Raw genomic sequence first — 25,751 nt, 5'->3', positions numbered from 1 at the left:
GAATTCAATGTTGCACGCAAATTTTGCATACCGTTCGCAAACAAAAAAAAAAACTATCCGACGACCGTCAAAAGACGCTGAGAGTCGTTTGTGGTATTAGATTTTCCTTCGCGCAGGAAAGAGCACGGTGGTAAAGAGCGACTGTGTGATAACGCGCACACAGACAGACCGCCGTGCGATCTACTGAGGAGACCTGGCAGTCGGCTCCTCAATGAGTCAAAATTAGTTTACGGAGTACAAAGACGGCAATTTTTTTTTTCTTGCACACTACAATTGTTAGCTTGTCACGCAGACACTTGGTGCAGCTATTCCACATTGCAAAGAGTTATGTTGCGCACATAAGGCATTCAGTTCATGATTCCCCAACGCGACAACTACAGTTAGTTCCCTGTACCAAGAGTTATGTTGCGCACATGAGGCATTCAGTTCATGATTCCCCAACGCAACAACCCCAGTTAGTTCCCTGTAGGCATAAAAGAAGGCAGACTATGCGGTTCTCATCACACAATGCATCATACCTTCCATTTCTTGCATCGTCACAATCGTATGTCAGGAGCTTAAACAGAAGCACTGTCAAGCCATAAGCACACCTGAGAAATTCAAACACAAGATTTTGAAAACTGGCACATGCTCCAAACTTTATTGCAATTCCTTAAAGCACAAAAAAGCAAGCACAAGGGCAGACATTATTAACAGGTTATTTCTTACCCATGCCTGGCTTGTGCAGTTGCTCTTGGCACCTAAAAGTGGCCTGTACCACCACTAAAATAAAATACGTACAGTTGTAAACACCCAAAAAGGAATACCCAAGGTAACAACCAGATTCTAAAATAGCCCACAAAACGACTAACAGCTGCATGCTAACTGCGGCAATCAAATGCAGCATAAACATATAGCATGCAGCAATATTGAGTTCAAGAGATCATAATGCATATTTAAAAGTAGCAAGACAAAACAAAAATGCATCACAAACTTCAATGAAACAATTCTGCATCAAAAGCTTCATTTCAGGTATCGTATTCACGCTGTATTTTAGATTTAAACATAGGATCAATATTTTGCAATTTGATACCATTTACAGATGATGCGGAACTCTGAATGCAAATTAAGCACAGAAAATCACGCAAGTAAATAGGCAGCACACACAACGCTTTTTTCAAGTTAAATGTCTTCAACTTCAATGCTTCAAAAGTGTTGCAGAGTGAATAAAAAAATCTTCGAGGTTAAAGCATATATCATCGACAGCAGTAGTCTAAAGCTACAGTTTAGTTAAATTAAGTAAAAGTTACTTGTTCGTGAATACTCCCAAGAAATGTAAAGCAGCAAAACAACAACAGACACCACTTTTACAAATGCAAATTTCAACTTAACAAAACACCAAAAGCAGCTTAAAGCAGGCAAGAGGATATAACAAAATGTTTTTGCATCTGAAGACATACAACATGGGCTTCAAGCACCATCGCAAAGCATACAATGCCACAGCTCTTTCACACCATACACCATAATGTAAAAGCAAGCAGCATGAAGAGAAATGTACAATATGCCAAACAAGTCCGCAGCCATTTTATGACTAAAGACAGATTCATGCTTCCACTTATTATTATGTCCTGTTCAACATGAGATTAGATCACTAGCAGTTCAGTTAAAGATTTATTATGATTATCCCACACACATTAACTGCAGAACCACAGCACCGAGATTCCAGAATCACCACCCCGAAAAATATTGCTGCCTCCAGAGGACATGAGTAGAATGCTCAGCTGGTATAAACGTTTCAATTTCTATCACAGCTGGTGAGAATGTGGGGATGCCATCCCAACTAGCACAACTTGACACTAATTATTAACAAAACTATAATATTAAATTATATCACTGCCTTTGACCCCTCACCTTCTAGGCTGGAGTTGCTGCATAGAGAAAAATTTCATACTAAAGCACAAAACACCTAACAAAAATATTCGCTGGCAATCCATTCACAGCTTTAGCCCACCATACGTGAAAGCACCAAGACACAACTTTAACATAGCTGCACAATTCAAGCCCTCCCAAGAGAGCTACAAAGCTGTTAACACACAACTGCATGCATTGCAAAAGGGCTTTTAAGCTTGCTAAATAACAGCTGGTCAAAGCAGCTCACAAGGCCACAGAGACAAGCTACGAAATAAAAAGTAGCTCTTTTTTTTTTTTCGTGTGGCTAAACTTTGCACAGAATGCCCAGTGGGCAAAAAGCTGGCACTGACAAATGCCAACAGCCATGGGTGTGTGAGAAGGCCATTTAGATGAAGACTCCAAAGATGCATTAGAATGTATTTCCTTCATTTTGCTCGGCAAACATTGCACACCTAACAATTACTGTCTGCACGTCAAATGTCACCGGACTCTGGCAGGATGGCCCATTGGCACTGCACATCAGAATAGGAACTTCCGTTCTGATTCTGAAGGACCCTAAATTTATACAATCTACACAGGCCATTCTCAGTAAAAAGAGGTAGAAACACACACATACAACATTCTGTATAGAAATATGCAAACTTAACACACATTCAAGGACGAACACTCAGTGGAAGCTTCCCTAAAAGTGTTGGCTTGCAGCTGGCTGAATGATGTTCCCTTGCTCCTGTGTTTCCTCAACTGCCGGCTGAATGTCTTGAGCAGCGCCATACTTGGCAACAACTTTAAAGGTGGTGTCAACTCCCCAACTCTGAATATCTGCTGAACCGAGCAAGATGAACTCCAAGCCAGTAAGAATTCCTATCGCACTCCCTATGTAGAAAAAGAGTGCCCACGCTTCAAGAGGACTCTGCAAACAAGAAATGGAGGAATAAATTGGCTGCAAGGCAATAACTTGATAAAAAAAAGAAATGTAATATGTGGCACTGATCACAGCATGTAACACTTTCATTCGTCTTGTCAGCAAATATAAAATATACACTTAAGCTAAAGGTATAAGACGAGGGTGAAAAGGTCACGTGACCTATACGCACCTGCTACTGAAGCTTTTTTAAACAGTGTTCACTGTCTTTGAAATTTTAGTAAAATTTTCAACAGCCATTGCATGCTGCTCAACAAGACTGCAGACAGCAATGCCCTCTATACAATAAAACATTAAAAAATGCAATTAAAAAAAGTAATAAAAAACTTAGTTCAATGAGACACACAGTTTAAGAAGATATACAAATGATCCTGGATTTTTCTACAACCCTCTCCTCTTTTCAACAGACCTTCTTACTTCTCTGTCTATTAATCCATCCTGGAAAAATAGATGGATAAAAGGCTTCCTTTTTCATACCACACAGAAAGGTGAGAAGGTTTGCACATGAATCATCTTGTGTTGTGCAACATCCTGTAAACACAGTAAACAACCTTGGCGGCAATTAAGGATGTCACTGACTACCAAATATGCGTGTGCCAGTTTTGATATCCACGCCCATGGCAACAGGCAGGATAGAAATGCACTAATTTAATGCCTTATAAGTAACGACCACACTGCAGTGGCCATAGCATAACTTTTCAAACATCAATAACCACATTTTAATGCTTAAATGTGTCTACCCACCCACAGCTTCTTCACTCTGTGACACAGGTATCTCCATGCTCCTGTATTCCTCTCCTGTGACACTTGCAAAGTTGCACACCTTTGGCCAAAGGAATTTAATTACTGCTTGCTTCTGCTTGACTCTGCGAGCAGCTGCAGGTGCCACCACTTGCAGTATGGCGGTGCTCTAAATGGGCACAGGCTGCCATTTACTCACGAGCTTTAAGACCTTCTGTAGACGTGATTCTTCTATGCAAGAAATTTGAATGACTGACACATTTTTTTTGTAAGCACAATCAGTTTACTGTTACTTTTACAGCTACAGCTGTACACAATTCTTTCTCTGGTGCTAACGGTGTGACTGTCAGCATCACCATCAGCATGAACGTACATATAACCAAAAACTCCTACATTCACTTCTCGGCCCACAATGATATCTAGATTAACCTGGACCATAAGGGTGATAACGTTAGGGCTCTTGAGAAGGTGCAATCTGTGGTGATAAGATCCAGGTGTCCTTGAAGGTGGGCGTTCTAATAAAGGGACACTGCAACAAATCTATCACTTCTGACAGCGCCACCCCTGTTCACCCTGAGGCGAGGAAGCAAGTTTAGAAATTTAAAGTCAGAGTCTACTGCATTTTTTTTTTCGCATCACGAGGACTGTTTTTTTTTTTTTTAGACTAGCAGTACTATTTCAAAATGTATCACATAGCATTGCAACAGCAAAATATATAATGTATCTCTAAAGACATCTGTGAAAACAAGGCCTCAAGCATAAAACGAGCATTAAATGTATACATTTCAAGCCCATTCTCTCTTTCCCCCCTAAACGATTACCCTGTGTAAAATTATAGAATGACATAATAAATCATAAGGAACAAGCTCTTCTTTTTTTTCCCAACACATGTGGCCAAAAAAGGTAGCGTTTGTTGAGAAACTGCTCTTTTTCCACTGCAGCGTGCCTTTAGCCAAAGCTCAGTTGTAAGCCTGCACTTGTTCTGTCACAACTTGATTTCCAAAAGTGGCAAAAAAGCAGTGTGCTTAACATTTGTGTCCAGCTGCCTTCACTGGCCCACAATCAATTTCTCTTCCTCTCTCCACATGTTGTACACTCCAAATTTCTCACCAGAAAAGCTGTGAGCTCCTTGGCATCCAATATACATCCCTGAAAAAATCTGGAGGTATTATCAGGCTAGTGAAGGTTTGCTGGGAAGATAATTTATTTTAAATTACTGGTCACCTCCTCACAGATATCTGTGATGCACCTCAGCATGCGGCAAGCTTGCCAGTCCACTAACATTTTCAGCTGCATCTGCTTCCACTGTTTTGATGAAAAGGAATCCCCCGATAAAGAGAGGCCACTGAATATTTCCAGATTTGAAGGATAGAATCATAAAGCCCGAGAAACGCATATTTATTCTGAAAGTCGAAATGCACACATCTTCGGTTAAACGGGACCATGCGTACCTGTTCTTTGAGCAGCTCTCCCAATACTGCAGGTATGGCGAACCCAGGAATGCTGGCAGCAACATTGGATATTCCCAAGAGGGTACCTAGCACAAGAAAGTCATCAGTCTCATCCAGGCAACTGCTCTTTCTGCAGGTCCCTTCGTTACCCTTACTTGATACTACTACAAGCAAGTGATCCTGCATGGTCACAAGGCTCTTAATAATGATTTAAATGAAAACAGTGGCTAGCTATAAAAAAAAAAAAGTAGAGAGAACAGGAGCAATATAGTATATGCAACACAGAACACTGAAAAAAGCAACAGAAGGGTCACAAGCACATTTCGAAAACTACCTTTCTCTTGAATACATTTACAGCATTCTAGTAAGTATTTCCATTTGTTAAGAGCCCTCGCGGAGGCCCAGTGGTTATAGTGCTCGGCTGCTGATCCGAAAGACGAAAGTTCAGTCTGGTCTTGGCGGTCGCATTTCGATGGAGGCGAAATGCTAGTGACCCGTGCACTGTGCAATATCAGTGCGCGTTAAAGAACCCCAGGTAGTTGATATTACCTGCAGCCCTCCACTACGGCATCTCTCATAGCCTGAGAGGCTTTGGGATGTTAGACCCCATAAAACCCTCTTTTAAGCCATGCCTAATAGCTGCAAAGTATAGAATACATGGCTGTAGTCTGCTGCCTCCTCAAAGTTGCTCAACTTCCATATGTGAAACTTGAACAGCTGCATTCTCAGTAAAGTTTCAAAGCACTATTCGAAACTTTTCATAATTTGCTGTTTGAGCAGCATGCAGCCATCATGTTAAGTGCCAACACACGTGGCCCTGCAATCACATCACCTCCAGACACTACAGGAAGCAACATATAAGCTAAAATATGAAATAAGTTGGCTGTAGCCCCATATTCAGACATCACATTTGATAAAATTTTTGGATATGAACAGCACCACTGCTGCAATTCATTAACGGAATAAATCAATTTAGTTGCAAAAACTTAAGCCGAGCCTTTTTAATACCTTGATGCTGACAGTATGAAAGCATGAGTTTGAATTATTCAGCAGTTTAAAGTAAGCCTTGGTGACGCACAAGAGACATGTATCCTAACCTACAACCAAACAAAAGTCTTTAGTTGCACTGTAATCTTCAGTGAAATGAGCGTAAAAGTTGGTTCAAGTTGTTATTACAACTTCCCAAGGAAACCTAAGGCACTGTTATCTAGTGCATTCGCATTGCTATATATTATAAGACGATGGGTGAAAAAGGACACTATTTGTTAGATGAACGTCAGCCCATCACTTAAAGGGACACTGAGGAGAGCACTATTAATATTTTTTTTATAGTAAAATCCGATAGTTCGGCATGTCATGGCTTTGTTGCCACTTGGCCGGCAGCGAAAGATGCATTCATTTCTAAGAAATTTGGATTCGAAGTTGAAAAAGTTATTCCCGCCACTCTGATTCAAACTTCAGATTCTCCTATGACGACACAGGACTAAGAGACATGAAACATGACGTGCGCATGACGTAACGCAGACTCCGTGATTTCTGGCAGCCAGCAGTGCGGCCTAGCAGCAGCCGAAAAGAAAGCTACCGCCGGCCGCACGTTGAAGGCATCTATCGGCTATTGCGGCCGTCGCTACAGTCGCTTCGATTATGTTTGCACTGGCGTTTTGCCAGCGTTACGATGGATCTCGTTCTCGAAGTCGTCAACGAAGTTCTCGCAAATAGACACCTTTAGCATACCGTGTACCTTGTTACCGCTAGCGGAATATCGGGAGCCTGCCTACCGCCGGAAAACAGGCGCTGATTTGTCCCGATGCTTCAGGAACGCGCGTAGCTGCCAGGCACGTGGCGCCTTCTGGCGACGTCAAGGAGATTTGCGCATGCATTGGCTGCGCCTCAGTGATTCATGGCTTCTCGTCTCCTAGTGTTGCTAGAACCATTGGTTCTAGCAACACTGCTTTGTCCTATGACGACATCACGCTTGTACTTGCGAGTTTGGCCCGTGGCGGCGATACCTGTATTTTGGTTCTTGCTCTTTTCTACGTTACAGGAGCTTTATGGTCAATATGAGTGGCGTTTTTGTAATCAGGAGCTGGTATTCTGTCGATACAAGCCAACTTCAATTTCTCCTCAGTGTCCCTTTAAAGAAATAACTTCAAGGTTAGAGAACTGGTGTAGTCTATTATTAATGCAGCAGCTACTAGAGGCCAGAGGGAATATTGTAGACATGTTTCATTGGCACTGCGACAAACATCACAGTGGATGAAATAAATTACAGTGCGAACTTAAACAGTAACATGGTAAAAAGGTAATTCTGCGGGAGAGTCAAAAGAGAAGAAAGGCAAGGTACACAAAAGGCAATAAATCAAGTGTCATAATCTCTGTGACAACCACTATGTTTAAAAGTACAAGTCCATTTTGATAACATTTGCATAAAAGACCCTGCAGCCCATTACAACCGATGCCACAAATTCATATTGTAATTTTTTGTTTTAAGACCTCGATAAGCCACACTACACATTCATGTTAGCCAGAAATTTCATGAAGAATGCTAATTTCTGGGAACAATACAGCCAAAAAGCCATGCAGTCATCAACCTCTTCCGGGGTGCAAAATAAACAAAACGAAACCACATTTCGCACAAAAAAGAAAGAACCCTACATGTATACTACCGAGGCTACTTGAAAAAGAGGGAGATTATTAATCGGCCACATAATTTTGACACATGAAAAGCTATACTATTTTCATGGCATTGGGCAAAACGGCACTCAGGCATGGCAAACTAACTAGTACTCGGATCCTCACAAACTAATTTTTCATACATCTGCAACCTGAAACACACAAAGCACACATTTCTGTTTGCTTCAAATTTTTCCAGATGCCGCTAATTTACTATGGGTCAACATTCTCAAAAAAGTTGCTTGTAAGCATGGTAAGGCCCCATTGCCAAGGCTGCAAAATGCTACACAGGTATTAGTATATTGTTAGCAAAGGTACAGTTGCCATAGTGCCACAAGCTGAGAAGTATGCACATGAAAAAGAAAAGGCAGCAGGATTAGGCAAAGAAAGCGGAAATTCACAGAGGAAAAAAAAGCAAGCAGCAGCAGTAGCGTATTTACCTCAGAGGAGACAGGTGGCTGCTACAGGGCAGCACTGCATTCATTTGCAGCACCAACCTGTTCTGAAAGGATTATTTGCTTCTGTGAGCTTTCGCCCTTTCACTCGGGTATAGGGCCATAGACAGCAGTACACCTCTGCGGTATTTTCAATACCTCATGAGATAAATGGCAGTTCAGTCTGGAACAAATTGAAAGCTACCATAAATACAGGTTGCACCCTTTCTCTCTGAAGTGATATCTGCGGCTAAGATCACAATTTTAGTACTTATGGCACATTACATTATTATGTCCAGTTTCAAAAAAGCCCAAGCCTTAGAGAAGCTATCACAAGAAGTTAAACCAAGTGCTGCTAACGAGATGAGCATCTAACATATTAGTGAGTTTGTCATCATCACACAGGCTTGCAAGCTCAGGAGGAACTGTGCCAGCAATTAGAACTTCTTCCCCACAAGAATTTTTTCAATGATGCAGAACTCTCATTGCTTCAGCTGGACAGTAGAAGAGCCGCTATAACTGGGATCCCAAAGCTAGCACACAGATGTTCAAAACATTTTTGTGCTTCAGAGAGATTTTTACTGCTAAGCGGCTGCCAAGGCACTAGAGTGGAAGCATAAATAACAGCTCATATTCAGACAGATATAGAGAGCCTAATTAGGGGAGCTGTGAACAAATTTAGATGAAACAAACTTTTTATGAGTAAGAAAAGTACACGCAACGAACCTAACAAGCATTGCACTAAGTTAGGGCCATGGGCACAAGGTACAGCAAACAGAAACGTGCCATACTTGCAGCAGATGAAATGACAGATTCTTCAAGTAACAAGGACAAAGAATTGCAACAACCTCGCATTCCAGCTGGTAAGTTTTGTGAAAGCAACAATCTAAGTGCCGAGAACCCTTATAAACTGACATGTGAGTGGTGTGCCACATTCTGAGAGACAACTCTAAAAGAGCATGAGCAGCAACAAAGTAGCAAGGCCAACAAATGCATGAGAGAAAACAGGCATGCCTAGAAGACTGTCACCATTAAGAAATGCGTGCTGAAGTTCAGAAAAAAAGAGCTCAAAGTCAAATCGTGAGTAGGCAGTTTTCCCTGCAGAACTCAAGCGTGCATGCTGTTATTAGAAGACTTACCTGCAAAATCGGGTGCGAGGTCAACAAAAGCAGCCATGAAGCCACTGTGGCCCATTCCATGGAAGCCACCGGCTACAGCAAGCAGAACCATGTTCCAGAAGCCGTTGCAACGGGCCAGGGGCACCAGTAACAGAAACAGACCAGGCACCAAGACACCTGGGTAAGGTACATGGGAAAAAGTATTGCAATCACAAATCATTCAAAACGGGGACTGTAGACAGAGGGTGGTGACCTGACAGATCGGAAGCCATACATGTTTTTTTATCCATGGGAATCCTGACAGAAATGTCGCACTTTCTTATGAATATGTGTTGCGAACACATGATGCAATAAATGCAACTCTTGTTTTATGAAGGTACCGTGCCCAAGGCTTGCATGATCTTTTTGACTTCATGATACTTCAAAGAAATGCCACTTCAGATCCAGATCAATAAATAAATGCCTCCCTATATTTGCGCAACTGGATTCTGTGACTGTCGACACACCAAAAGAGTATCACTTAGGCTCACAGCACTACAAGGTATTTCCATGCACAGAAAAGAAAAGTAACTCAACAAAGAAACAAAAGCATTAAAGCTAGTTCACACTTCTCCAGGCAAGCGCAATTTGGTCTAGTTGTATCACGACCTTCAGAACGCTTCAGTTTATCTGCTTTTGTTATGTCAAACCTTTTCCAAAAATGCATAGTTCAATATCGTTGTGCAGCCTGTTTTCTGGCCCAAGCAAAGTGTGTGGAATGTAGAGAGCCATTTCATAATTAAGGCAGCTTTCTCTCAAAAATAAAACCAGTTGGTAGTTGGCACCTGTCTGTTTCATGTATTTTCCTTGCCTGACCTCACCTTATGTGCCATTTTACTTCGGTAATAACATTGTAACAGTATATACTACTACTAACGAAATGCACAGCATCCTTACAATTCAATGAACCCAGGCACCATAGCACCCCAAGTGAAGTAAACATACCTAAGGTGTTGAAGAGCTTCCGGTTGTTTGTGATGGTCATGGTTCCACGTTTCCGAAACACATCAGATGCCAGGCTGGCAACACAGCAGAGAATGGCACCGAGAATGTAGGGCACTGCTGAAAGTAGCCCATTCTGTAAAGCAGAGCAGCACAAACGCCCTTATTCTTGGTGCTACCCTATTCAGGGAAACAAATGCTACATTGCAGTCAACAAAGATGTCTTTCTAACGTAGAGCAGAGGCTGTCTTCATTACTCACAACACAGTAGTAATTGGCTACCCCCAACAGAAGCCACCACATTAGAAGAGCACTCCAAGCCATTGTAATGCCATCGCCTTTAGATGCTGTTGAAGTTTGCTGTTTACATCACTCTTGGTGCTCCACACCCCGGAATACTATAAAACACTGCAGTTTCATACTACCTCAAACAAGCTTTACATGAGGTCATCATCATCATCAGCCTGACTACGCCCACTGCAGGGCAAAGGCCTCTCCCATGTCAGGCATACGTGAGACGCCTGAGATTAAAACGTTACTGACACAGTCTACCACCAAATATATCGAATTGAATGGGATCTTGAAATAGTTTGATACATCGATAATTCGATTTAGCAAAAATAGCAGTAGACAAGCTTATTTTAAACCTAGAAGCAAAAATACACTGCACCCATGCTAGTAACACATTTCTTGCAGTGACGTGGCACCCACCAACATGCTGACAGCGCACCCGTTGGTAGGCATCGCTAGGCATAAGCTCCTTCGCACCAAAGTTGCAATGGATAATGCTTTGGAATTATACAACCCCTATCCTAAGATGTCTAATCCTATTACCAGTACATTACAAATACGAAAACCATCATTAAAATTAAGGTACAGTTGCTTTCCACGACGCCTTCGACAGCGAAACAAGGCGGGCTAGGGCTGCCTGCCAGGCTCAAGTTAAGTTAGGTAGGCTTCACCGCACGACAGCAGTGTGGCGTGGAAAATGAGTGCAGGAGACCAAAGGCCACCCTCAAACACACACCACGCTCACCATGCCACGCTGTTTCACAGTACCAGCCCTGCCAGGAGGTGCCCAAGGATGCACAGATTACCCATCTCCGCACACGAAAAAGGTTCAGAGAGTGCCAACAGGAGAAGCGCCACTTGCAGGAGCACACCATGCCATTCGATATGTTGAACAACCGGCAAAATTGGAGCTCGATGTGCTGAGCAATTTTCCTACACTTTTACACAGGAATTTCAAGAGGATGACCTGTGAGTTCGATACAACCAGTAATTTGAAATATCCGGGTTTGATATATCCGGGCTTGACTACACAGAACTAATGTCCTGCAGATAGCAGAGGAACCACTTTTAATTTGCTCTTCATCCCAACAAAGCTGTGTTTTGTCACGCAGTTTATATTTGTTCAAAAGGGTTAAAGAAAATCAACACTGAGGCCAATGTAGACAATAATCGTCTGTGTTCTCGAAAAACGTCGGAAAAAAAAACCACTCACTGCTCCAAGGCTGTAATGCAGCACTGACGTCAGGTATGTGGGCATTTCAGTGAGGAAGATGTAGTGGATCCAGTTGAAGCCAAAATGGGAGAGAACACCCGACCAGACGGGGATGGACAGCAATACTCGACGCCAGGGAACCTTCCGTTTCTGAATGGACAGAGAAATCCAAACTGTAGAAACAGGAAACAAGTGGCACGCACTGCAAAAGTGTCTTTACTTTTTTGAACAGCTACGTTATGCAGTTCAATCAAAGGCCAAGAAAGCAGGATGGATAAAGTATCATTTCACATCCCCGAAGAAACTAACCAGAGGAGAGTACTCCAAGGCATGCCCACAATCAGCTACCATGCTGTTTCTATTGAGCCAAGCTTTGCAATAAACCTTGATAATTTACACAGCTACAATCACAAGCATTTACAGATCATTCAACACAATTTTCAGCCTTTCGAAATGACCGTCGTAAGACCAGCGCTAACATCTAAAACTTTGCCCACTCTCTGTATAGTTGGCAAGCAATTCAAAGAAATTGAATACAATAGGACCCAGCCTATAACAAAGGCCAGCTCATTATGCTTTACACTGCAGTACACTGGCTTGTAAACTAACACCACAAATCAAAGATGTATCAATCAAAGGTAAGTGGCGGCATATATGAATAAAAGGCACCGCAGACATATCACTTGAACTGTGCATGATGTAGTGCAGTACTGAAATTCGATAAAAGTTTTTCACTATACACGACTTTTCCTCATTTCTTGCGTGGCCATTCTGCCAGCAAAAAAAATATCTAAATGATAGTAAGCAGCACATCAAACTGAACACAACAAAGCAGCTATGAACAAGTCTCATCTTCACAGATGACAGTGTATTATTTGTGCAAAGCTTTCTCCAACTTGCAGATTTCAGTTAAAACATTGGCAGAAACAATTCTTCATGTGCCACTTCTTTACTAGCAAAATTAAGAGCAGGAAAGATAAACAGAATAAAATTCGATTTTACTGAACGCTGAAATTATAGCTGCTACACTTCCTGTTAACAAGCCAGAGAAAAACACACACACACAAGAGAAAAAAAAAGCAGGACAAACCAATTGTGCCTGCTCGTTTCCTTGATTAGAAATGATGAAGTCTAATTCTTCACGTGATATCCTGGGGTGCTGTTTGGGTGTGTCATATACCAGGAAGCACCATGCTATGAACCACACTACACCTGCGAAACCTGGAAAAAAAACAAAACAAGCATCTTCATTTAGTGTGGCTATAACATAGGTGAACCACTGCAGCTAATGGCAGTAGTTCCAGTTTGCACCACTGCGGCAGCCATGGCGCTGGCTATCGGTGCAGGAGTAGAAGCGCTGATGGGGCAGAGGCCACATATGTAACTGAATTATCACCTGCAATTCCGCGGTATCCAGTGCGATTCGCAATATGTTTGGTTTGTTCTAGTGCACAAACTCTCTTTTTGAAAACCTCCCAAATCAGCTTCTGTGATTAACGCAGTTAATGTGTTAAAGTGAAAGGATATTTCTACTCAGAACCAGTTTGCTCATGCGCCTTGCCTGAGTGCCCTGCGATTTTGGCAGTAGAAAGCATTTGTTGTTTAAATGGTTTCTTTTGTATTAATTATAACAAATGATTTAAAATAGAAAACTGGGCGAGCTGGTATAATTTCATACTCTTGTAAGCGCAAAAGAAATGAAGACAAATGCGGACACGGAGGCAATTCTATAGGAAATGGAGCACTGTAATAATTTGAGTATGCAGGTTAAAGGCATGTTCTTTATTTAGTTCGGCACAGAACGTACCTGTTTATGTTTTTTATGGGCAAAAGCGTGTCATTAGATAACCCAAGGTATATGTTTCCGAGTACTGTAGACGCCTGTAAAAAACGCCAAGTAGTAACAGGTCTCCCGAAATAACTTCAGTCAAGTAAATGCCTATGTCTGGAACCGGGTGACAAATTCGTATTGACCATAAGCTCAGGACTCCTTCAACTGAAATACTTCAATACCGAAACACTCATCCACAGCAATGACTTCCGTTACATCAGACAGCATTCTGCAATGTTCGCTCTGCCCGTCTTCCATGATCACATCTGGATGTCTATGTTTCTCCTCAGTGTCCACTGTTCTTGGTATACCTTGTTCTTACGCACCACTCTTGCCTGAGATGAAAGAGCGTCAGATCAGCATACTCTGCTTCTTGAAAGGAACCGGTTGTTTGTATGTTGGATACAATAGAAACTGCATCAGAACCACCATCAGCCTCAGCAGCTCGCACTTCATTCCATCCCTGTAGCCTTCCTCTACCAAAAGTAGTGAGTACACAACAGCGCTGTGTAGCGACACACCCCAAACACTTTTCTTGAACAACAGTTCATGGTAACAAATTTCGGAGTTTCTTGCAGGATTATATTAGCAACACGGCATGCAACAGTTTTCGGGCACTCTCGAAAACCTCGCGGAGGATAGGAAGGAAACAGAGCTTCCACGATTTTGGGGGGGAGCACGTGCCGAAGAGCTTATGAAACATTCTTTCATCCTTGATGACGATCGAAAAAAGCACACCACAAGTCCGGCTCTCCACAAGCTTGATGCGTGGCAAGATGCGGCAGCAGCATGCAATTCCGTTCATTTAAAATGGCTCTTTTGTGCTTACGTGTGCATTTAAAAGAAATACGACATTTCTAGGACACTTACTACAACACTTGCTTTGTTGTCATCTGTAAAGGGCTTAATTTTCATGTGGATCTTGCTAAGGAAAATGCACAGTCTTTTTAAAATGGCTCTCATCGCTTCTCATGGCTGGTTCCTGACAGCATTCAAAGGGTATAATCTCTGACTTGTTGGCTGAATTTCTGTCCTTTTCTGCTTGTCTGTACCTTCATGCCGCACCTCTCTTCTTTCCGGCAAACTTTTAGACCCCAGCGACAAGCTCGAAAGCCACCTGACCTTTCGTGACTACGGTTCTGTGCTGGCCATGTAAGCGACGGTAGTTTACGAAGAAATTATATGTTTAGTTCCAGAGCAGCTGTGGCTGCAGAATTGAGTAATACTGCTGTCACACTGGCACTTTCGATCGCGATCGAGTCGATCGAAATCGAACTCGATGCAGATCCGGCGTTGCTACACGGCGAATTCAATCGCGATCGACCGCGATCCTGCTCGAGCGCATGGAGCACGATCGAGGGGATGCGCTGACAAGATGGCGGCGCCCTGCTCGCCCGCTTCGGAATAAATACATGTCACCGCTGGATTCTTCGACGCGATAGCTCGCTCAAATGGTAGCGGTTCGCTTTTATTTCGCACACTCTCGCCCACGCGTAGAGATTTAAGCGACAACGAGCCCCTGTTTTTCAGATAATTTGGCGATTTTCAAGCTCTTAGGCCTAACTAAATGCAGTGTGTTTACCTCGCAAGAGCGACGCCTGGCGAAGCAGTTGTCTTGCTTTTAGTCAGTTGTTACATTTTCTACTATTTGCAGTTTTTCTTCTTGGAACGAAAAAAAGGCTTGCAATGCACTGACCCTAGCTACCAGTAATTACGGAAGAAAACTTCTTCATCACAGCGTTGATGTGCTTTGGCACCTTGTCACTAGATGGCGCTACCGTTCACGCGTGCACCGAGCGTTGTTTTGCTGCTGTTCGCTATCGAGTCCACTGCTGGTTGCAGCAGAAAGTAATTAAGGTGCTTTTTCTGCTCACAGTTTGATATTTTCAGAAGAAAGTTTTATTAACTATTGTTATTATAAATTTATTAAAAAATCAATGGTGATGATGATAGTACAAGCAGCGCCATCTCGTATGTAGCATTTCAACTAGTTGATCGCGATCGAGTGGATACGTGTAGCAGCTGTCCATCTCGATCGCGCTTGAAACTTCAACCGCGCTCGAGACCGATCGCGATCGAAAGTGCCCGTGTGACAGCAGTATAAGTGTTCAAATTCCCTCCAAAAATGTCATCTTCTAGAGGCACCACACACACTCACCAAAGACATAAAAAATGGAAGGCCAGCCACCGAGAAATGTCGACTCAGCCAGGACACCAGATGCCATCATGGCAACCACGGCACCGACATCGGCACCCGACTGGACAATAGAGATGACTCTGCTCCGCGAAGTGATGGGTGTCCACATGGCAATCATGCAGTGCATCGCAGGAAACACCACTCCCTGCAGGAAACACGGCTGTTACTTGCTGCGGCTGGAGCCCATACTAGCGACGCTCATTAAAGATAACTGTGAGCTGCTGAGTTCTAGCCTGCTAGAGTGGCGATTCGTCTGGGCTCCAAAAAAAAGTGCCACCTGATATTATGCCACAAACGTCTACAGAGTAGACTCATTGGAAAAAGACTTTTGGAGTACTGGAAACTTATTCTACATGCTGCCAGCCTTGGAATAGATGTGGCTTACATCTCTTAACATTGCCAGTACACTGCACACCCCCTTTTCCAGTAAACATTGCAGGAGCAGAGCTCTTCTAACAGCCTGTTTCAGTCTTGTAGAATGTGCACTGACGCACACGCACCCGTTCACATGAATTGCAGAAATCCTTTTCTCATTTCATTTCCAAATGTTAACACTTCATATCACTGAGGTTTATTTTGCCAGCTGTGCCAGTGGACCCTCGTTATTTCGAACTGACTTAATTCAAATCTCTGGTTTATTTGAACTGCCACTTTGGCCTCGCTAACGTCAAAGATGCTAAAAACGCTTCTCTTAATTCAAACATCTCATAGTTAAAACAAAATTTTGGTCCTGTTCAAGTTTGAATTACTACAAAGGAGCACTACTGGTTGGAAAGGCACTATGAACACTGAGGAACTGAGTACTGCAAAGGTCTATGTAGTGCTAGGAGCATTATCTGGCGCCAGCTGTATTCCTTCCAAATCTGACAGCATGGAGAGAAGGAATGCAAAACCAATGAAGAAATTCCCAGTGACTGCACTACAGAGAGTATCCCAGCACCACTTGGCACTAAGCAAGAAGACTTGAATGTCTTATAGCCTATATCATTGCCACGATCATGCAAGAGCTCTCGCAGCTATATGCTCCTCTGCAGCTCAAATAACAAATGTTTCCAATACATTGCCAAAAAGCACTGAAGCACAAGACAAGGAAGGATGCCCAATGTGTTAAAATTCTTTACTGTGATGCTTAAAAACTATGCTTTCCTTCAAAATTAAAATTTTTCCAAGTGTGTTGGCCCCCCCTCAAGAAGCAGAGGTGGCCAAAGTCTCCAGAATAATTTTTATTTCTTTTCCTAGTTCCACCCGCCACTGTAGCTAAGCCAGAGGACCCAGGTTCAATCCTGGCCTCGGCGGCTGCATTTCGATGAAGGCAAAGACAAAATGCACCCGTGTGCTCTGTAATATCAGCGCATGTTAAAGAACTGCAGGTTTTCTAAATTAATCTGGAACCTTCCACTATGGCATCCTTCATAGCCCATGTGTTGCCTCGGAACAGTAAATCCCACAATTTACAATTTATTTGTAAACTTCCACCAAACTGATTAATTCTTTCATTATATTTTCTATTTAGAGGCCACACGACACTTGTTTTGAAAACTTCAAACCTAAAATTTCCCCCTTACATTCGACACAGCTTGAATGGCAAGGAAAGCTATGGAAAGGAAAATGATAGGTGTAATGTTAAGAGATCGGAAGAGGGCGGAGTGGGTGAGGGAACAAACACGGGTTAATGACATCTTAGTTGAAATCAAGAGGAAGAAATGGGCTTGGGCAGGGCATGTAATGCGAAGGCAAGATAACCGCTGGTCCTTAAGGGTAACGGAGTGGATTCCAAGAGAAAGCAAACGTAGCACGGGACGGCAGAAAGTTAGGTGGGCGGACGAGATTAAGAAGTTTGCGGGGATACAGTGGCGGCAACTGACAAAGGACAGGGTTAATTGGAGAGACATGGGAGAGGCCTTTGCCCTGCAGTGGGTGTAGTCAGGCTGATGATGATGATGATGATGAATGGCACAAGAGACACATGGCACAATTTTGTACACTTCAAATGCAAAACAGTCGTGGCACAAAGGAAATGGAAGGGAGGCAAAGTAGGGAGTAGAGAGAGAATGTGGGCAACCTCAGCCAATCCCTGGAGCACACGGATGACAACCACCACCATGTGGTGTGCGTTGGCGGCCACGGGCAGCAGCATGGACAGCAGGCTGGTGATGGCCACACCGACACCAATGAGCCACTTGGGCCCCAGTTGTTCAGCCAGCACCCCGCCGGGAAGGACAGTCACAATGTAACCGTAGAAGAACGAGCCCAGCACCAGGCCCTGGACTTGGGCATCCCAGTCGAAGCGCGCTGCCTGGCCCTCGGGATCTGCCAAACAAAAGGAGAGGACCGGGCGCAAAACACGCGGCTCGAACCTTGTGTAGAAACTGACTGTTCCGTGATGTTCCGTGATGTGAGGACCCGTGATGTTGTGTTCCAAGAACTGTTCACTTGCCGGGTCACTTTGAGGTGACGTTTTCGGAAACTTTTTCGCAATTAACAAAAGACATTGGTGTCGCATATTTTCTATGGTTTAAAGAGAATGAATATTCCTTTGGAGGTGCGTTATTACACTGATGCCTCAGTGGTGCAGGAACTGCCTTCCTCTGCTGATGTTATACACAAAATTAAAAATTACTGCCCTATAATACTTTGTATACTTTGCAATTCCATCATATTGAAATAATTTTTTATGACTATTCCTCATCTTTGATTTGCATTTTGACAGGGGGGGGGGGGGGGGGGGGGGGGCATTGCAGTGTTCTAATGGAGAACACTACACACATCTATGTATAAGGATCCACTTTGCAGTGAGGGCAGCAATGATATGTTCGCTTAGCATCTCACAGAAATAGGTTGTGCTAGCACAGTTTATCTATCACTGGGTCCAAGCTATGGCGACATTTCTGTCACTTCGACTTCACACTAAATTGCTGCTAATCACACACAGGAGGCTGAGAGAGGCCCTGAAATGCCTTTTCTTGATATTGCAACTTCTTTTTTTCTCAAGCACTGTTCTTCTCTTCTCAGCATCCCAATACTAAGGGACAGAGCAGGCATGGCACATCCCATGCAACGCTACCAAAATTTCGCCAACTATAAGCCAGGATGCTTTTTCCAACTTCTTTATGAATAATACGCTTCCAACATGCTCTGCTCTCCCCTCGCATAAGAGGGCTGGTTATCAGGGGCAGTTTATTTTCAGTGATGCAATAAAAACCATCCCGCAAAAAGAACAGAGGCCACACAAGATGACAAAAGATTTAAAGAAATAAAGGACACAACTGACAAGTGTCTCGTGCTGTCTTCAATCAGTATCTATACAACTGCCTCCCTCAGCTTGTCTCCATCAGATTAATCAGCTCAGTATACAGAGCAGCACTCAATTTCTTTATTTTCATGCTGTTAAGTTATCTCTTGCAATCTTCAACTTATAAACCACAAAGGTCTACCTAAGCCTCATTCTTGAGACATACTGCTTAATCTTCTTCAAATTCCAAACCAGGCCACAAGCATTTTTCTTTGAACCTTGATAGAATGAACTCTGTTTGCTAGAGTAATGCATGCCTAATTCAGCAGGTTAATAACTCTGCTTGCAAGACAAATATGTTTTTAAGAAAGGTGCATCATTTGCAATGCGCTGTCTGTTAAGTCCCTCAGAAAATAAAGAAAACATTGATTAAAGTTTTACATGTTAACTCCCTTTTTAAAAAACAATGGTCATTTAAGCAAACTTTGTGTTATTCAGAAAAATGCTAAATAATAAGCAGAGAAAGAAAATTTCGGTGAAATGAGTCTAGCACTAATTCAACTAGACTGAGCAGCATGCCCTCATCATCACAAAAGGGGCTTTCAAGTAACGCAAAACAGCTCAATGAAATTCTTCCTCGCAAACAATAAAGAAAAGCAACACAACCATAAGGGCAGTGAAGTCAAATTTTGTAGACTGCGACTGCAGGAGTAATGCACTTTCTAAAATTTAACAATTAACAGTGCTGAGGCTAGCTCATTATTAGCATACATAGCTAATTATTAGCATACAGTCAAGAGCGACTCAGGCACACACAGTTTAAATCACTAACAAAAAGCTCACACATATTCACTTCACAGGCACTGACTAACAGTGACCAGCATGAAAAATAATGAAAAGAAAACTGCCATGCCCTCTACCATGTCGTTAATTAATGCATTTTCAGTAAGAGACACATCTGTAGGCTGCACATTGCATCAAGGAAAAAAGTACTCGGCGGAAAAAGCACTACTGTCAAAAGCAAAATGACCTTCATTTCTGTTTTGCAACAGCTCGTATGGCATGTACGTCACTTGCACAGCTGTTCCCTATGTGCTGGGCAGAGACATGAGGCACGGTTCTAAAGCTTTCTGCTTTACTTTTTCTAGTGTTTATAAAAATCGACCCTGCAGAAAATTCCACTTTACCTTACTGCTGAGAATAGCTGAAATCAAGACATGCTTCTTAACACATAGACGAGCACCACTAGGGTTTTTTGATAGTTTTACTGGTCATTAAAAGTTACCCCGAAGTTTCAAATACAGACAGCTGCAGCAACCACTACGCAAGGTGCCAGCATCAATGAGAGGGCAGCAAGCTGTCATTCTACCATGAAAAAATCCTTGCACCTGGATTGTCAGTACTGTGTTAGCAGTGTCATAAGGGAAGATGGTTTGGTTTGGTTTATGGGGCTTAACGTCCCAAAGCAACTCAGGCTATGAGAGAAGCCGTACTGAAGGGCTCAGGAAATTTCGACCACCTGGGGTTCTTAACATCGCACAGTACACGGGCCTCTAGAGTTTCGCCTCCATCGAAATTCGGCCGCCGTGACCGGGATCGAACCCTCGTCTTTCGGGTCAGCAGCCGAGCACCATAACCACTGAGCCACCGCGGCGGCTGTCATAAGGGAAGAGTAAGTTTGATAAAATCAACTACAAAGTATCATACACCAGAAGCACAATTTATTCAAACTTATTTTACACAAAAAAAAGCCATAATTTAGAAACAAGTTTAATGCTTTTCTGCTGCTTTCGAGTGAGTTCAACAGGACCACAAGAAGCTGTGTCTGACTGCCCTTCTAAATGAAGAATATGTTGCCTCTAAATGGGAAAGCACGATGGTGTTGTGTCATTTTCTTAAAGTTACATAAAGTTGAATGACCAGTAGGGAAGTTGATGAATGGATGGATGAACAGTAGGGCAGTGCCTTTTGAATTATTATAGAACAATTTGTTTCTGGTTTCTCTCCTTCCTATCCTATACTGATCCATAGTCAGCTGCTTTCTCACTGAACTTAACCACAGATAGAAAGACCCTGGTGTCACCTTGCAGTACATAGAAAAAAATTTACCAGTGCTACATTAAATTTCATAGCCGTACTCCTATTAGAGTCAATACACCTACACTTCTCAGCAGGTTAATCCATCATGTTTCCACCACAAAGGCCACTATTTTGACAGTGCCACTCAATATCTTTCAGAGTGTCACTTTGACAGACTTGAGGTCAGGCAGATTTTGAATTACACTGCAACGTTTTTCTTGGTTTTCACTGAGTCTTGCATCAAAAAGTACGAAAAATGCTGCATATAAACAATTCATGCTTTTAAAAAATGAGAAACACATGGTCCATATATCGTACTGCAAGAATGAGGCCAAGGGTAAAGGAAATGGCGTACCGTACCTACAAACGGATTGGTAGTTGTCAGAAACCGAGTGTTGTTCTCCGGCTGGCACTGAGTGTAATTGATGGAGCCTGTTCCATTGCTGGCAACAGCTGCTTCGGCCGGGTGCTTCACCATGGCGACGATGGCCACACTGAGATTCACTCTGAGTGTGTAGACATTGACGAGCGCAAAAAAGCCCATTACGACAAAAATGTGCCTCGCAGGGATTGACAGACATCCCCCTAGAGGGAAAGAAAAAGAAAGGAAAAATTTAGGTGTTGCTCCTCTAAGCAGCAGTTGTAACTAATCATTAATGTTGCCACAAATGGCAAGACGAGGACAAGAAAAAGAGCACACTTCCATGCATGCTACATTTGCTTTTTATCATACACAGAGTTATTACTATATCAGCTCAAAGAAACTCTCCTGTGCAAGTTCTGCTGGCTTCTTCTGCAACCATGCATACCTAATATATGGCCTTGTCACAATAACCTGTTAAGTTTATCATCCCCTTCCAGGTGAAAGCAATAATTTGAAAGTATGACTGCTTTAACTCAATTTGCTGCTTTCGAATAAAGAGAAAATTACAAGCTGGACTTGCTGTTGCGAACTAGTGACATGAAATTTAAAGCCGTACGAAGTGCAATTAAACTACACTCATTCATTTAGTGTGCCGGCTTTTCATGTTGGACATCAATTCAGGGAGAACAATGTAGTACCATTAAAATCCAGATGAAGATCTGAATGCTACAAATCTTCATATTTGTGGTGGAACCTTGGAGAAGATAAGCCATTGATATCATGGCATGAGGTGGGAAGAGAGGCTAGATAACTAGGGCACTCTGCTGCAATTGTTCAAATGGTGCTCAAGAGGCTTTAGTGCTTATAGCACACCACGTTTGAAAAGCGGTTCTGAATACCTCGCAAACAGTAACAAAACGCCGAAACACATAGCACGGAACACACGGATTGTTGCTAAAGCAAAGAACATCCAACTTACTCCATGCACATGACATGCTTTCCATTCGTCCGCAGCACCCAAATTACTTCAATAGTTATTGGTCCAAAAGCAAAGTTACAGCTCAGTAATCAGTCGTCCTGAGGCCGTGTCTGCGCGAGACGCGTACAAAACAAATGACCGGCTCAGGAAACATTCAAACCGGAGTTTCCATGTGCGCGCTTCTGACAAAGCACAGCTGTAAGCAGGCAGCTGTGACTGCAGGCACAGCTGCGATCACACGAGGTCAACAACAACGGAAATCGTAAAGGATCGACGCGTACAGCTCGGCACGGGCCTCAAAGCAGAAAGCAAAACATATCGCCGTTCTTTTCGCCGCCGCAGAGATTCTCGCCCTTTATCACAAGTTTTCCTACTTTTCCTCCACCCAAGCACCATACATAGCAGCCTATCAAGTTATCCGCCCACTAACGCACAATGCTACCTTTCTGCAACATTTTTTTTTTTTTTTTCGAGCAGCCACAAGATTGTAAACTGATTCTCGACCATGTAAGGGTCATTCACACTTAGCGGGAAGTGGCTACGCGCATGCGGAGCTACGACCAAGCCTGTAGCAAACTCGTGAAAAGGGGCAGATGGCATGAAACTCTTCTCGTGCGCCGCTCTGCATTGATTCATGACCGCGTTAGATGCAGTGGCATTCCGCGCGAGCGTGGTCAAGCAAAGCCGTGTTCCCGCTAAGTTTGATTGACCCTTATTTCAAGTGCATGAAACCGGTCGCCTCCAAAGTTCATTGTCGCTGTTTGCTTGTTCGAATGAACTCCAACGTCAAATGTAAAATCAGGGGTTTTTGTGGAAACTCTTTGTAAAAGTAGAAGTGAACTGAACTTGCTTTTCCAGTGATCCATTCTGAGCCGGAGAGCCACAGCTGTTTGCGCCTGCTGTCCTTGAACCAAAGCGGACTGCGAGCGGTATTCGGGACGAAAGCCCGCGGCGACTTGTTCGCTTTTACGACGAAGCCAAGTTCTTGATGCGCCGACGAAATTTCATTAAATTTAATGGCAATGCTAACCAGGCACAGCGCCAGTCTGAGCCACCGACGGCAACATTTCTGCTACTGCAAACGCGCCAGCACGTAAACGGCGCAACGCAACAAATCAGCAGGACAGCATGACCGCTCGGCCCTGGCACGGCGGGATGACTGACAGTGCACCGGCCGACGACATGCGACGACCGCAAGAAGCTATTTCGTCCGTGTGCTCTTGGTTAAAGGCTCTGTGTATCACGCACACACAAAAAAAATATCACAAAGACCGCCACAAAAACGCACACATGTCACGTCAGCGGTCACGTGTCATAGCACAGCTGCAAGCGCGGCCAACTGCAACTTCCATGGTGGCTTTGCTCTGCTGTCTCGTTTACTCGCATAGCGTCGCCACTGCGGCTGCGGCAAGGAGGAACCTCCCTGCGCTGCGGCAGACGCTTTCGGTTGTTGCGGAGTGGGTGTATCCTGCCAACATGTGCCGCGTGGTTCGCTCAACGCGATCGAAAAGATTATTACGAAATTGTGGCTTTTTCCCTTTCCGTGAGCTTTGCGGAAAGACAGCGTAGTACGCCGTGAAACCTACGTGATGTTTTTAACGTCGTTCGTTCACGCGATGTGACGTCTCGTGCGCGTGTTTTCTAACGCGTCGCTTCGATTCGTAGCCACTGATCTTTGCTGTCAAGAAGTTCGACATTTTCCGGTTTTTTCCATGGAACTCTGCCATGACGGCTGCGAATCAAGGAGCACGAATGCGCTTGGAGTACTTCGTCGTCGCAGCGGGCATACTTATGACCGCCGTTCGTCTAGGCATTCTCGCACAATCCATGACTGTGGTGGCCGTTCTGATAATCCTGTTCTTGTTCCTGCGCTGGCAGCAGTCAGAACAACCGGACTTCAACCAGAGGCCGCATGCCGACAGCGGGTTGTGGCTGACCGTTCTTCTGCCCTTCTGCCTGCTCACAGGTGGCAATAGCTACGACCACGGCGACCTTTACACTTTCGCCGAAGTTGTCTGCAGCCAGACTCTATTGCTCTCTCTCGCCGTTATCTTCAAGGTCACTAGCAGTCTCATCTGCGTGGTGTCAGCTGCATGGACCACGGCTTTATTGACTGCGGCGACAAGCGTTCCCCTTCTGTGGAGTGCCTCCGCTTCCGTGGCGGCAGTGGGAACTTTCAACTCTCTTGTGTCGTCGTTACCGTCCTACTCGCCTCAGTCATTCACTCTTGGTGAACTGCTGATAGCTTGCCAAGGAATCACAACATTCGTCGTTATGTCAGGATGCAGCCTGGCATGCCGCATTGTCTATAAAAACGACTGTGCCCTTAAATGTTCCTCATCGGCTGGGTTCCTTCAAGCGGGGCTCTTCAGCCTTGCATTATTTGTGGCAGCAGTGACCAAAATACAAGCGCTGCGGAGGCCTGTTGGGTTTTACATGGGCCTCCTTTTCTCTGCTGCTGTGCTCGTCTACCCCCTGTGCAGTGTCATGGTCAGTGCGGAACCTGTGAGCTGGCTTGTGTACCACTGCTTCAGCAACTCCACTAGACTCTCGCTCATGGTGTCGTGGCTCATCTTGTCTGCATTGGCTGCATTATTTGTTCACTGGTATACAACCAAGTACAGCAACAGCTCCACAGTTGTGCGCAAAGTTTTCCACGCAGCAACAATGTCAGCGTTTCTGCCAGGAGTACTTTTAGACCCGGACCTTATGTACCTTGCATGTGGCGCTATCCTTGGTGTGTTTGTGCTGCTCGAACTGTTCCGGACCCTGGAAATTCCACCTGTGGGGACATGCTTGCGAAGTACCTTTGCCATGTTTCTCGATGAGAAGGATGCTGGGGCATTCATTTTAACGCCTCTATACTTGTTCATCGGGTGTGCTGCATCACTGCTGCTTTTTCCAGCACAGTTTGGGGAGCCCGAGAAGAAACTAATCCTACTCAGCGGCACAGTAGCCCTTGGCATTGGAGACACTGCAGCTTCTGTTATTGGATCCAAGCTGGGGAAGCATCAGTGGCCTGGAACGTCGAAGACTGTGGAGGGTACACTAGCTGCAGTTGTTGCACAGTTTGCATTCTACTTACCAGTGCTGTTCACTGCTGTGCCAAATGTGTGGCACTTGAACACTATACTGCTCATTGTGGTTCTCTGCCTCAGCTCATATCTTGAAGCTTTCACAACTCAAGTGGACAATTTAGCACTCCCAGTTTATGTGTATCCTATGATGACAGCCGTATATGCCTCATAATGCTGGCTTGTAACACTGCATAAATGTGTAGGTGTTGCTTTTACAGGCAATCTAAATAAAAATTACTATGGACTACAAGGCCCCAAACCTTGAGGTTTATTTAAAT

General features: G+C 43.8%; 2 protein-coding genes across 4 annotated transcripts; one reads left to right on the top strand and one right to left on the bottom strand.

Moving 5' to 3' along the window:
- Nucleotides 1–618: 618 nt before the first annotated feature.
- On the bottom strand, nucleotides 619–25,589 carry LOC149372650 (sialin-like). 3 transcript variants are annotated; one of them, XR_016287031.1, is made up of 11 exons: nucleotides 22,397–23,193; nucleotides 21,414–21,638; nucleotides 17,805–18,052; nucleotides 15,704–15,887; nucleotides 12,805–12,935; nucleotides 11,715–11,864; nucleotides 10,214–10,346; nucleotides 9,251–9,406; nucleotides 8,118–8,295; nucleotides 5,005–5,090; nucleotides 2,749–2,800 (listed from the first exon to the last, which is right to left on the bottom strand). XR_016287031.1 is itself a non-coding variant. In XM_089567208.1 (10 exons), the coding sequence occupies exons 1-10, from the start codon at nucleotides 23,260–23,262 to the stop codon at nucleotides 2,573–2,575; spliced, it is 1,557 nt and encodes a 518-aa protein (XP_089423334.1). In that variant the 5' UTR covers nucleotides 23,263–25,589; the 3' UTR covers nucleotides 619–2,572. The 3 variants fall into 3 exon arrangements, 2 of the variants coding, with proteins under 2 accessions (XP_089423334.1, XP_089423333.1); XM_089567208.1 differs by lacking the exons at nucleotides 8,118–8,295; nucleotides 22,397–23,193 and adding an exon at nucleotides 23,247–25,589 and having other exon boundaries at nucleotides 619–2,800; XM_089567207.1 differs by lacking the exon at nucleotides 8,118–8,295 and having other exon boundaries at nucleotides 619–2,800.
- Nucleotides 23,782–25,720, top strand: Dolk (Dolichol kinase). The gene has a single exon (XM_089567209.1). It carries the CDS (start codon nucleotides 24,122–24,124, stop codon nucleotides 25,643–25,645), a length of 1,524 nt encoding a protein of 507 aa, XP_089423335.1. The 5' UTR covers nucleotides 23,782–24,121; the 3' UTR covers nucleotides 25,646–25,720.
- The last annotated feature ends 31 nt before the right edge of the window (nucleotides 25,721–25,751 follow it).

Source organism: Amblyomma mixtum, chromosome 1 (assembly GCF_055824585.1).
Source record: "Amblyomma mixtum isolate Tamu chromosome 1, ASM5582458v1, whole genome shotgun sequence".
In the NCBI taxonomy this organism is placed as follows: Eukaryota; Metazoa; Arthropoda; class Arachnida; order Ixodida; family Ixodidae; genus Amblyomma; species Amblyomma mixtum.
This window is presented reverse-complemented; position numbering and strand designations above follow the sequence as displayed.

What these genes read in the sequence shown, in the direction of transcription:
- LOC149372650 (XM_089567207.1), bottom strand. Translation starts at nt 22,421, where the DNA reads ATGGAAAGCATGTCATGTGCATGGA. An exon ending in AAGCATGTCATGTGCATGGA is followed by an intron (nt 21,639 to 22,396) that starts GTAAGTTGGATG and finishes CTTTCCCTCTAG; the next exon opens with GGGGATGTCTGTCAATCCCT. An exon ending in GAGAGCTGCTCAAAGAACAG is followed by an intron (nt 2,801 to 5,004) that starts GTACGCATGGTC and finishes TCTTGTTTGCAG; the next exon opens with AGTCCTCTTGAAGCGTGGGC.
- Dolk (XM_089567209.1), top strand. Translation starts at nt 24,122, where the DNA reads ATGACGGCTGCGAATCAAGGAGCACGAATGCGCTTGGAGTACTTCGTC.